This window comes from Nipponia nippon, unplaced genomic scaffold, assembly GCF_047370975.1.
Source record: "Nipponia nippon isolate SJK-2023a ecotype South Korea unplaced genomic scaffold, ASM4737097v1 scaffold_15, whole genome shotgun sequence".
Lineage (NCBI taxonomy): Eukaryota > Metazoa > Chordata > Aves > Pelecaniformes > Threskiornithidae > Nipponia > Nipponia nippon.
In genome coordinates, this window is record NW_028262331.1 from 12,071,530 (window position 1) to 12,085,017 (window position 13,488).

At 43.4% G+C, this 13,488-nt stretch overlaps 1 protein-coding gene across 10 annotated transcripts in view; it reads left to right on the plus strand.

Moving 5' to 3' along the window:
* Window positions 1–376: 376 nt before the first annotated feature.
* TPST1 (tyrosylprotein sulfotransferase 1) overlaps window positions 377–13,488 on the plus strand; it is a 32,411-nt gene continuing 19,299 nt past the window's right edge. For 3 of the 10 annotated variants that reach the window (XR_015703517.1, XR_015703518.1, XR_015703519.1), the window contains exons 1-2: window positions 377–601; window positions 9,815–10,758. Coding sequence is in view for 1 of the 10 variants with exons in the window: in XM_087752013.1 (XP_087608139.1) it covers window positions 9,914–10,758 (845 nt within the window). In the remaining 9 variants the exon portion in view is untranslated. Of the gene's footprint in view, window positions 602–991; window positions 1,120–6,944; window positions 7,328–8,417; window positions 8,545–9,814; window positions 10,759–13,488 lie in introns of those variants that run through there. The other 7 variants (XR_015703511.1, XM_087752013.1, XR_015703513.1 and 4 more) reach the window with 6 other exon arrangements.

Here is a 13,488-nt window from a genome sequence, read left to right on the forward strand (position 1 = left end):
AGAGTTTTCTTGTTAAAATGTTCTTCCAGTTCAAGCCCTTACCCTTCTTCCTCAGCAACGGCGGCGTGCGCCTGCGGAGCGAGCCGCGACGAAATCCAGCTGTTCCCGGCTATCAACATCTGTCCGGCACAGCTGTCCAGACGGGGGTGCGCATGGGCTCCTCCAGATGCTCACGTGGCGCCACCGCCCAGATGCGCGCCCCGCCCGCGCCAGCTGTGCGCTCCAGCTGTTTCCCGCCGCGCCCGCAGGGGTTAACGGCCCCACTCCCGCCGTCCGGTCCTGCCCCTTCAGCTGTCAATCTTCAGCGCCGGCCCAACCGCGTCCCGCGACACATCGAGGCCCGCGACCAATCAGGGCGTGGTTGTGATTTCCATGGCAGCCGCAGCCGCGCGGCTGAGAGGAGGCGGCGGCGGCGCAGCCGGTCCCGGCCCCAATCCCGATCCCGATCCCGATCCCGATCCCGGCCCCGGCCCCGGCCCACTGCGATGGTGCCTGAGGGGAGCCGCGGCGGAGGAGGGGCAGCGGTGCTGCTGCTGCTGCTGCGCGGCTCCAGCCCGGCCCTGGCAGCGGCCGCCGCGGCGCGGGGGCGGCGGCAGCGCAGGTGAGGAGCCGCTGCCCGCCGCGCACCTGAGGCGAGGGGCTGCGGCGGGGCGGGGCGGGCCCCGGCCGCCGCCGTTCTTCCCCCCCCGTCACCGCCCGCGCAGCCCCGACGGCGGCCGCCGTGCTCCGCCCTGCCCCACCCGGCGCTGGGGCGGCTGCGGTGCCGCCGGAGCCGTTGCTTTTGTCGGCCGGGCCGGGGGGCGGCCGCGGCCTGAGGCGGCCGGGAGGGGGTCGGCGCTGTGGCCGTGCCGTGCCGTGCCGTGCCGTGCCGTGCCGTGCCGTGCCGTGCCGTGCCGTGCCGTGCCGTGCCGTGCCGTGCCGTGCCGTGCCGTGCCAGCGCCCCTCAGGCGCCGGGGCGGCCGGGCCGGGCCGTACCGTGCTGCCCGGGGCGCTCGGCTGTGCGGGCATCGCCGCGGGTCCCGTAGCCGCAGCCGGGAGCGGCCGAGGATGCGCGGCGGGAGCGGCGGGGCCGGCGCGCCGCTTGCTGCCGTGGCGGGCTGCGAGGCGGATCCGAGCCGGGTAAAGGGGAAAGTTTCCGTGCGGGCGGGCTGACTTGCTTCAGGGAGCTCCCAGCGCTCCTGGTGCCTTTGTTCAGCGGCGAGGTGGGTCGGGAGGCTGGCGGCAGGGTTCCCAGCGCTGCCTTTGGCGCCGCGAGCGCGACCCGCGATAGTCGCGACCTGCGATAGTCGCGGCCTGCGCAGGCAGCTTAGCAGTCGTTTTATAGCGGCAGACCTAAGGCGTCTCTTAGCTGGAAGGGGTTTTGCTGGTGGTATTGCTGGAAGAAGCCATTTGCATATGTTATTGTGAACGTGATGTGCGCGTTTCTTTGTAGGTCCGTCCCTTTTTAGTGTTATTAAGCAGTTCGATTCTTTGAAGTGCCTTACTGCATTACAAAGTGCTGAAATGCCTCTTAGGAGGCACAGGCCACCTGAAACTGCACAGAACAGTAGCTCATTTGCTATTAGTGTGCTACCGACTTTTTTTTCTCTTTTTCTTTAAAAAAAGAAAAAAATTAAAGAGCTGGAAATCCAAGTGTGTTGCCAGTAAAATTCCTTTTGTTGAATTGTTCTCCAGCGGTAACTGTAGTACTTCACAAACACTCTGTATTCTTGCTTAACTGGTAGCATGCTGGTAACTCTTTTTTGACCGTTCAATACGCAAATCCAGATAACTTGCCGTATGTATTACATATGTAGGTAGAGCAGAATATGTAGAGTGCTTTGCTTTCATTTGAGGCAGAACACTTTAATTAGCTGTACTTCAAACTCATTTTAGAAGTCTTAAATGTTGAAAAACCCGTAAGTGTTGAATTTTGAGTGCTTTGGTAACCTCATTAGCTGTTTTGGATCTGGTATGTTTTTTTCTCTTGCTTGTTAAGAAAGCTTGTAAGCATTAGTAGATCCAGAGGAAGGACAAATGCTTCTGAATTTCTCTTTACACGCACGCTTTTGTGTGTGCATCTATGTATCTGTCTAGTATAGGATTATGAAAAAAGCTGCTTTTTTGGGGGGGTGTTAACTGGTAAAAGGAAAGGGTACGGCTTGCTTCATCTTTTACCTATTGATGATGTGAGGGAAATGCATAAATATGAGAATGTAATTTTTCTTTTTTTTATTCCTTGTAATGTGGTTTTATTAGAAATTGTGCAATTATTACGTAGTTGTATGCAGTCTTCCCCAACATGGAAGCTTTTTGGGTTCAGCAGTGGTCTATGGCTGTGAAGGTTAATTTGGCCTTTACAATTTTTCAGAGCTTTAGATTAAAAAAAAAAAGTGTAGGTTCAAGGGAATGCAAATGTGTGAACAGCGTTCCCTTACAGTTCACACTGTAGGAACTACAGGAATGTTGTTCGCACATACGCATTTCCTTATACGAATTCTGTCCATCTCTGTCTCTGCGTGAGGATAGGCTTCACTAGGTCTGGCTGTCTTTCATCCCAGATGCTTTTCGCCAGGTGACCTACTGCTTATTTCTTTGTGGAGGTGAATAACAATCGCTCTTTCTGTTTTGTCATCCTTTTTTACTGTATAACTAATGGGGGGACAAATCTAGAGAAAACAGCTGCAGGGCTTGAGAGCCATGATGACTTAAAAAGCTAAAGATGGAGTTGGTACTCAAGGCTTCTTGATTTTTTTTTTTTTTTTATTTCTAGCTTTGCTGAGTGTTTTGCTCGGGGTGTGCTTGCTTGTGCTGTGCTTTGGCATGCCTCTCAGATTCTGTTACGTGACTGGTAGTAATACGTGGTATCTGGTCTTTGGGGAAATCATTAAGGTGATTGCGCAAACGCCGCTTTGAAGGCGTAAAAATGCTTCCCGAATACTTAAATGATTTTTGGAATGATCTTCTAAATGAGCCTGTGACGGTTTGGATAGCTTCTTGAAGTGGTGTACTGTGAATATTTCAGTCGTGTTCCTTGGTGTTGTGCTATACCATTATCATGTAACTGTCGGCTTTCCTATGCAATCTTCTTTGTGGTAAACAAACACGAACAGCCAGAAACAAACCAGTTCATTGAAGGAAAGGGTTTCCGGAATTCCTTTCTTGAACTTTAGTTTAGGAATGCTGAAAGACTAACGTTATATGCAGGGGCTCCTTGGACTGTTTGAGTTTAATATAGAACTTGCTCTAAGAAAGACATTGTCTCCAGTCTTCTAAATGTATGTTGTTTTGAAGAGGATTCTTGAGACTTCTCGGTATCTGCTGCCTTTCCAGTATTTATTTTTGCAGAGGAAAAGTGAAGGTGCAAGAACAGGCAAGGAAGATACTGACAGGGTTGATGTTTGTTTGCTTCTTTAAGTCCTAGCAGCATTTTCATTTCTCCTACAGTCAAGAGCAGAGAGTGACAATGGATAGCAACAGTTTAGGATTTTTTACCATTCAACTTAGCTACCTTGCCACTGTAAAATGAATTTCCCCTGCAGATTTATACCACAAACTTTGGGTGCAGGAGTCAGATTGTGGCTGTGCATCTGAAAGCATCTCTGAACTGTGAGAATCTTCTGTTTCTGGAGTCCGTATTTTGGAGTCTGCTGCATAAAGCCGTGCGGGGGGGGTAGGGGTGGGTGTCATAACCCCAGAGCCCAAGGGATTGAGTAGACCTCCTAAGTAGGAGAAGAAAATCATAGGAACATGGTAGGAGGACATGAGGGTAAATCGTAAGAGGAGTGTGAGGGGAAAGACAACTTTCCAATAGTATGAACTCTAGCGTTCTTCCCCTCACCTCTGTCTTGCTCCTGCTTTCCAGCACAGGTGGGAGGGCACGGCGTTTTGAGGGGGATGCCTAGGAAGCCTGATGGCCCGTTGACGCAGAGCTGAGTGTGATCTTTCCTCCCAGTGAAGTTCTCCAGTAGTGTTGAGGTCAAACACTGCAATGAACACTTGGGCAGATGCAGGAACAAGATACACTCCACAAAAATCCAAGCAGTACTGCTATGCTTGTCCTTCCTAGAAAGAGGTCTGGTTATCAGAATCTGAGCCAGAAGTTTGAGATGGAAGCAGAGGACAAGCTAATCACTGGAAAATATTTTATATATATGGGGGGTTTGGTTTTGGGTTTTTTTTGTTGGTTTGTTTTTTGGGTCTTTTTGTTTTTTGGTTTTTTTTTGATGGATAATGCCAGTGTAGCTGTCCTGTTAATTTAGCCTTGGAAAAAGCTGCCTGGTTGAACACGAGAAGGGAGGTGGTCACACTTTCTAGACTCTGAAGTGGAAGTCTGAGCTCTAGAGTTTGAGGGTTTCTTATGACTGGGTGGTAATGGATCATCTTTTTTCCCCTGGCAGGGAATGCTTTAAACAACAAAACCTAAACTGTTCTAACATAAAATGCAAATGAATGACTTGCCTTTTGCCTGAGCTAAAAATCTTCAACATTTTTTGGATGAACTTGAGGAAAAAGGTCTTGACCTGCTGCATGTAGGGGGAGGGAAGGAGGGAGAGAGAACCAGTGTCTGCCGAAGGAGGGAACAAAGCAGTCGTTTTTGCTTTGCTAACATCATCTCGTGGCTGACTCATAGGTCTGACTTTTCTGGGAATAAAATTCAGTTACATGCACTTCTGCTTAGCTGCACTTTCTCATGGTGAAATTTGTAGATCCTAACTGTCTTTTTTTGAGTTGCACTTATTTTTCTAGGAATTCGTCTTAGTCTGTCATTTGAAACTGTTGCTGCTAAAGGCCTCTGCTATCATTGTAGTCATCTTCAACTTCTGACTGTGTTGTCTGGGGGATGTCTGTGTTTGGTTTGGATGTTTGGGATTTTTTTTTCCGATGGCTTGGGTTTTTGTTGGTGGTGTTTGGTTGTTTTTTTTAGTTTTTTTAGGGTTTTTTGTTGTTTGTTTTGGATTTTTTTATTAAGAATTGTCTGTGTGTTTTAGGTGGAGTGGCAGTTTGCTCTTCTCAGGTTACAGTGGGTAAAACCACAATTTTTCAAAGCTCTACATAAATGATGACAAGGGATTGGTGATTATCTTGCTGTGATTTTTAAATGCTGCCAATTAAGTTACTGTTAACAGCAGAACCGTAATGACTTGTGATAATCCTTCAGGTTGACAGATGTGATCCAGAGCGCTTACTCACGTAGAGGAGGGAGAAGGTGGGTTTTGTTTGCAAGCTGCTGGAAGGGCGGTAACCTCCACGCGTCGTGCTTGTCCCAAAGAGCTTTATATGTAACTTCAGGCGCAGAAGGGAGTTTGCTGGCTTGTAGAAAGGATCAGTTTGCTGAGAGGTGCTGTTTCTGACTGCTCCTCTGTTGGTGTCCTGACGTACAGAGCCCTGGTCTTGCCACAGTTCATGGCAGTCGCCTGCTCCGGGTATTGCTTCCAGGCAAGAAAACAGCGAGCGCAGAAGGTTGTAGGACAGCTTAACACTGGCTCTTATGGTCTTTCAGCCTTTGGCATCTTTGAACTTATCGAAAAAGTTACTGCATCAAATGAAAGTATTTGTGGTTGGTTGGTGTGGGGTTTTTTTGGTCGTGTGGATGGGATTTTTGTTTTTGTACGTGAGTGATCAATACTTACAGCAACTTAGGAAACGTGCTCTTAGACTGCAATGTATTTGCATTCACAGCTGGAGTTGTGCTGAGAGTGAGTCGTCACTCTGCTTTACCCAACCCATGAAGTGAGGATTTCAGCCTTCAGTCAACAGGCTTTCCTCTGATGCTGCTTGTTCTTCAGCTTGGTTCTGAAAGCTGGTGCTGGTTTTCATTTGTTTTTGTTTTGGTTTCTAAAGTGCTATCCTAATATAAATGATCAGAGTAAAGCAGTTGATGCACTTGGTCTTCATATGTTTTTCTCTAGTGATCAGCTACCTAACTTTTGCATCTGTGGAACATCAGTGTCTTCAAGGACTAGTTTTTAGTTCGGAAGGTGAAGATTTTTGTGGAGGGTTTGGGGGGTTTTGTTTGTTTGCTTGGGTTTTTTTGGGTTTGGTTTTTTTTTTGAGGAAATGAGTTTTACAGAATTACTCAAACTGAATAAGGTTAGGGATTGTATGAAGTATAAATATTTGCAGGTCTTATGTGCTCTGTGGCAAAATACTGTTTCTGTTGTGTTAACTCTTCTCTCAAATGAGTACTGACTTTTAACTAAGTCTTTACTGTATCTAAAACATTTAAAGAGATTGTGTACTAGTTGCTAGTTTTAAGCAGAGCAGTTTCCCTAATTGAAAGTTAGGTGTTCATGAGGAATCTGTTCAGGAGAGAGGCTTTCTGCTTTTTGGTGCCATGGAAGTATTTACTGACTGATTTTTTTTTTGAGCATTGTTCAGATGCCCTCCACTTAAATTTCTGGGATTTTGTTCCTTTTAATGTCCAGATATTTTAGGTACAGTTAAAGCCAGCTCTTCAGCAAGGAGAGGTATGTAAGTAGAATGAAACTTGTTACAGAGGATGAACTGATTATAACAGTGGTGTTCTGGTAAGAGTTACAGTTCTTAAGTTATGATTCCAATTTAATTTTGGAAATGAAAACTATGAAGCTCAACTTTGAGTGTAGTATTGTGACAGCCGTTGGTTGGAATAAGCTTTGTTAGTGTGAAGGGGGCAAGACGTTCAAGCAAGACAGCTTGGCGACCGGCTCTCTTGGATGCAGTGCAAGAGAAATACCGCCGTGACAGATGCCTGCACGAGGAATTCCCTTCCTCCCTTCTGCCCCTGCGCTGTTACGGCACGAAGTGGGAATTTCTGTCCTCTGCCTGGCTGCTGCTGTCTGGTTGCACAGCCTCATAAAACAGGGACTGCCAAGTGCAAGGCACTTGCCTGCCTGCCCAGAGTTGCAGCAGAATCTGCAGGGCAGCCTGCCTGCTACCGCTGACCAGTTTGGGACTCCCGGGCAGGCCTGGAGAGTCTTGCTCGGATGGTGACTTGAGAATTTCTGAGCTGGAGACTGGATTTGCGTGGAGGAAAAGGTTAAATGGATAATGCTTTGGAGAGGGGGTAGAGAGTAGGCATAAGCATGTTCTTCATTCAGGGATGTGTCATGCATTGCTGACAGAGATGGAAAAGCTTTGAGGAAGCCAGTCATTTAAAATGTTGGCGGTACCTCAGTACTCGGAGCTTCTTACAATTAGAAGCATCTGTGATTCATGCTGTTCAGCAAGTTATTTCAGCTCTGAGAAGCAAGCTCTTATTTAAAATTTCAATTAGAGTACCAATTTCATTTGAATTTTGAGAGGCAGAGACAGTTTTCCGCCTACCTTATCTGAAAATCCAAAGCTATTGAACTACAGAATACAGGTAAAACAATTGTCTATACATTAACTGTTATGAATTGAAAAAATAAAAGACACAGTGTACAGGGTGGTGTGAACAGATGAAGTCATCTGGGCGGCAGAGTAGCAAATGTATCTAAGCCAGTGTTGAATACAACTCACTGGTATTCACTGTAAGTCATGGCGTGTTCTTAGCCCTTCTTGTAAGCGTCCACGTTGGAATTCGGCAGACAGATTTTTAAATCTTTTTTTTCTATCTACAAGTCTTGTTCAGACTCACATGTGTGCCCAGAAATCATCTAATATAGTCTTTGTTTTTCTTCTCATCTGTAAAAATGAAAATTACTTTAAAATAATGCAATTCTAAGAGTCCTAAATAAAAAAAAAAAACAAACCTTGGTTTTGTTTTGTGTATCTTGGGGATTCAGACTTAATCTCTCATTACAGCTTGGATAAATAACTTTTCTATACCCCCTTTTTTTTCAATTCTAAAATACTTAGCAGTAGATGTGTTAGCTGTGCAAACCCTTGATTCTAATGTCTAATTTGTTTTCAAATACTGAATTATACTACCATTGTAGAAAATAGTACCGTACCTATCTGAAAAAAACTTTCAGGAGAAAAGCGGTGGCTTTTGGTGTGGTAAAATTCACTTTGTTCAAACAGTAGTCATACTGAAAAATTGTTCTGTCACAGAATAATCATCACCGCTTAAATTGTAGATTAGAAAGTGGAATGAAAGCCATATTCTTGATACCTCACAAAATAGATGAGTGGTTGTCCTTGATTTGCCTCTTTTTTTTTGGTAGTAGCTGTAAGGGTTTAAAATGGACTGATTAATTTAAATGTGATATTGTAGAATCAGAAGGAAGATTATGCTATGATACAAGTTACATTTTTTACAGTATAGATTTCTATTCCAGGCTGTAAATACGAAATGACTATAACCATAAGCTGCATTAACGTGGGCTGCCTTGACGCTTTATAAAGCATAGTTGTCTTACTGTTCTTGTCAGTTGACTTTGGATTTGCTACATGGGTTCTTGCCATAAACCTTTCCGTGCAGTAACCATGCATTCAGATTCTTAACTCTGAAGTCTTATGTTTTATCTTGGAGGGGGAAGACTCTTGCTCTCATACCAGCAAAAATGCAGACTTGCCTAAGATGAAGTAGAAGAGATTAAAAGAAAGAGCAAGCTTACGAGCACTGCTTAAAAGGAATCCAAACCTTCTTATTTGAAGGTAGAGTGCAGTATATGCTTTATTCTGGCAGTGCTTTATTACACGACTCAAAATTATGCAAGGCTTCAACTCTCTTCCCTGGGGTGCTGGTTGCGAACAGGATCTATTTTTCTTTCTTCCTAATTTATTCTATTTTTTAGTATTTCAGCTAACACTTATGCAGTGTTTTGAACTCCAGATAAGATGGGGGGAGAGGACTGTTTTGTGTTTTTTAATCAATGGAGTAACGAATGAGTCTGGTTATGTTGGGTTTGGGTGCGGTTTCTGTTTGAGAGAAATATCTCTAAGGGCCCAATTTTAGGTAAAGAAAACAATAAAGAAGGAAGTTAGGATGAAATAATTAGTTTTCTTCTGTATATCCTGCTTTGTATTATCTGGATACTGAGATGGATGAACATTTTTAAGTCTGCACAGGTTGATTCGTTGTTGTTGTTATTTAAATCAAGACTGATCTTAGTTTTGGTCTTAGTCAGCTTTAATCCTGGATTGTGTTTGTAGTTTTTAATGACTATACACTTCTTTAATCAAAGCTTCCCTTGAAGTAAAAATGGAAGTTTCCCTTACCTGCTGCAAACTATTTTTCTTCATTGCTTAAAGGCCTTGATCAAAAATTGGACATTGTCAGTGTTGATATGTAACTGTGAAACACCTTTTACTCTCATCTCGTATCCTGTGAAGGAAATAGAGCATTTCAAGCAAAACAGGAGATAATGTAGTTAAGTGAAAATGTGACAATGAGCAGGATACTGCTGCTATTCAGCAAGCCAGAGTTATTCTAATACTTAAATTCTTCTGTGATTTCTAACGTGATTTGTGTGGGGTGTCTTGTTCATTTGTTTCATCTAAGTGACTCTGGCTCAGAGAGATATTTTTTTGGACTTTTTTTTGCTGTAAAAGCTCAAGTAAAGTGTTTTCTTAATAATTACCTTTTTAATGCGTAGAGCCCCCTATAAATGATGTCTTCGCTTGACTGTAAAGTTTAACAGTAGGTATCCAGTGGTAGAATTCTTTCAAATACGTTGTTAAAATGTACCAGAGAACTTCTATGTAAATGGTAATTGTAGTTGTGAATCTTGTTACGTTTTGTGTTGCTTCTATGGGTAAGCAAAAAGGCTTTTTATTATGGGATGATTGTGTTTAGACTTTGCATTTACTGGTCTTAACATAACACCAGGAGATAATAGTTTTAGTGAATGTTATCAGGTATTTCTGATGTTGATTTATCATAGTAGTTCTTAACAAAGTTCTAAATTTTTTTTTCCCTCACCAGACCTTAATTTATTTTGGATTAGGATTCCCATGGCGTGTGAACTAGAAGATAATCTGAAATAGAAGGTCTCTTTATTTTGAAGGGACAGTCTTTATCAAAATGGTTGGAAAACTCAAACAGAACTTGCTGTTGGCATGTCTGGTGATCAGTTCGGTGACGGTGTTTTATTTGGGCCAGCATGCTATGGAGTGTCACCATCGAATAGAAGAACGCAGCCAGCCTGTGAGGATGGAAAGCGTGAGAAGCACAGTACGAACTGCTTCCGATGTAAATGCAAACAAAACCTTTGCTTACAACAAAGACATGCCTTTAATATTTATTGGAGGAGTACCTCGAAGTGGCACTACCTTAATGCGTGCCATGCTTGATGCCCATCCGGATATTCGATGCGGAGAAGAGACGAGGGTAATCCCGCGAATTCTGGCAGTTAAGCAGATGTGGGCTAGATCAAGCAAAGAGAAGATCCGACTGGATGAAGCTGGAGTCACAGATGAGGTTCTGGACTCAGCCATGCAAGCATTTCTATTGGAAATCATTGTGAAACATGGAGAGCCTGCTCCATATTTGTGTAACAAAGATCCTTTTGCTTTAAAATCCTTAACTTATCTTGCTAGAATTTTTCCCAATGCCAAATTTCTTCTAATGGTGCGGGATGGTCGTGCATCTGTGCATTCCATGATATCTAGAAAAGTCACGATAGCTGGATTTGACCTTAACAGCTACAGGGACTGCTTGACCAAGTGGAATCGTGCTATAGAAACTATGTACAACCAGTGTATGGAGGTTGGTTTTGAAAGGTGCATGCTGGTACACTACGAACAACTCGTATTGCACCCTGAAAGATGGATGAGAACTCTCTTAAAGTTTCTTCGCATACCATGGAACCAAGCAGTGCTGCACCATGAAGAAATGATTGGGAAAGCAGGAGGTGTTTCTCTTTCAAAGTGAGTATGAGCATTCCTCCTTTACCCTCTATTGTTCTAAGAGGTAAAATAGTATATTTTGCATGTAAAAGACTAGTCATAACTTGGTTTCAGTTTTTAAGTAGCTAACGATGTCTCAGGAAGCTGATTTATAATGCATATTGTCTGAAAAGTAAGAATGATTGTTAACTAACAATTTGCAATTTCAATTGCTCCTGCTGAACAACTGTCCCGCTAACATATGTGTATGGAGCACATGAACGAACTTTTAATTAATGGTCAGTCTAACTTGAATTTGGATGTCTAGTGTCAGCCTTTCTTCCAATATAGCTTTGCTTTTCCCTGTGCCCCAAAATAAAGCTGGACTGTTTTATCTAGACGGGTGTTATTCATCCTAGCAAGATCACCCGTTTGATTTCAGGAACTTAAGTGTTGTTGTCAATGCAAGAATGGCCTTCGAGTTATGTTTGCCAAGAACATACTCTTCCAGGAAACCTGAGAAACTGTTCCAACAAAATAGAAAGCAGAATTGGCGTGCTCTTCTGTTGGCATGTGCTCCTAAAAGGACAAGCATTTTGAATAAAATTAACCTTGTTGTAAGCAAATCTCTCGGTATTCTGTCATGCCATCTGTGCGCCTGACTTAGCTACTTTCAGAAACCAAAATCCAGTGCTGCTTAGAAAACCTAGGTAGGTTTTGTGAAAGGGGGGGAAAAAAGCCAATTAATTCTCCAGTTAAGCTACTCTTTTTGGTTTCTTGGCCACCATTTACAGTGGAGCTTCTGAGATATGGAAGCTGACTAGTCTTTATGGGGGGAAAGGTGTGAACGTTTCAAGCTCTCTTCTTCCCCTTTTTTTTCTATGATGGATAGGTCTATCAGATTGTCTTGTTTAAGGTTCTAAAATATTGATTACAAGGCCCTATTCCAGCAGCAAGGCATGCCCAGTGAAATTCCTTGGCTTCTGTTTTTTGAATATTCATCGCTGGCCAGGTGCTTCTGAGTAACAGAGGCACCTTGCACAGCAAGCAATGCGGGCTGGGTAGAGACATGTCAAACTGTCGAATACAGAGTGATTTCATTTTTTTTTTTAAAACCACAGTTTTGAGAAATAACAATTGGGAGACTTGGTTTGCTTCATGCCTAGGGAAGCGACTGTGTGGATTTTCTCGTATATTGCAGGGGAATGTGATTTAAAGCAAATCATAGATTTACTAGTGGCTACAAAGGGAACTTAAAACTCAGATAATGGTCGTAAATTTACAGTCTGGAGGTTTCGCCTCACCATTCCCACTGAAGAAACACAGCCACCACCACTGTGTTCACAGAGCTATCAAGAAGACATCTCAGCCTTTTTTTTTTTTTGTGGTATTGTTCGTTAGCAGATTGAAGCCGCCTGATGCTGTTAACCTGAAGCAGGGTACTGTTGTACATCTCTGCAAGCTGTATCTGTATGTGAACTTCTCTTCTGTTATACGTATCATGTTACTGCCTCACAGTGGCGGCCAAGGGGGGAGTAAACTCGCTTTTACTGATATAAATAGGTGGTTGCCACGTTTTGTTAAGTGTCCTCTAAAAATAACCATGCATAATGCCATTTCTAGTAAAATATTACTACCTTACAGCTTCCAGATTAGCATTTTTAAATATTAATAGGCCCGTGTACTATGAAACTCAGTAGTCTTACTGAATTCATACAGTTTCAAGTAATATTTCTTGCTAAATCTGGTGGAATGGCATGTGAGGAGCTGAGAATACTTGTTCATGTCTCTAAAAACTAAGAAAAAGGATTATTGAAAGTAAGATGTAGCTTCATGATTTTTTTAATCAAACTTTCAAATTTAAGACAAATGAGTATGGAAGTATTCTTGTGACCCTCAATTCAATCTGGTCATGGAATTCTTTATGCTTTTATTATCTGTCATGAGATGATAGGTGAAAGTAATTTATTATTTCAGAAGGCTTTGGCAATGATGGAAAAAGAATGGTTTATTAGTGTTTGTGGTGTCTATCTAATCAAATACCCTTGAAATATACGGCGAGATTTGTTTTTCAGTTGGAAGAGACCTTTATAATTTGATAATGATTTCAGTGACTCAGTCTTTCAAGGGCTGCAGAAAAAACAGTGAACATGACATTCTCTAACTTGGATGTCTGTTTTGTGTATTTATATGATACTAATTGAAATTGTGTAGGGGGAGCTTCAGATTCCCAATTTTATTTCGTTGTACCGGTTAAAACCTCCTGCTTTTGGCATCCCCGGCTCCTCGGTGCCCTCTCGTGTGCAGCAGTGCTGTGGACAGGGACTGCTGCCTGCCTGGGGGGCCCTTGCCCAGAGCAGGGGGTAACTGCCCAGAAAAATTACTCTTTGAAAAGATGCTTGCTAGGTGGTTTACTGAGAATTTTAGTCTGCCACAGACAGCTTATTAAATTTTGACAGCTGAACAAAATATACCTTGCATTAGACTTAGTTTTCCTTCTATCAAGTTGCATTTGGCTTGTTCTCAGCTGCAGCAAAATCCTTTATGGCCTCGGGTGTGTGTGGCTGTTAAGTTCTGGGTCGGGTTCTAACCAATGTCGCTCTCTTATGACTTACAATTCCTCTTCAGGCTTACAGGAGAGTGCTTTTTACTTCACAGAGTGAATGCTGTCGTCTTTCAGCAGAAACAAGAGTCTGGAGCAGTGGAGCTCCGTGTTCCGATGAGCGGCTTTCTCCCACTTGACTATTGAAAGGGATGGTGCTGAAGATCACT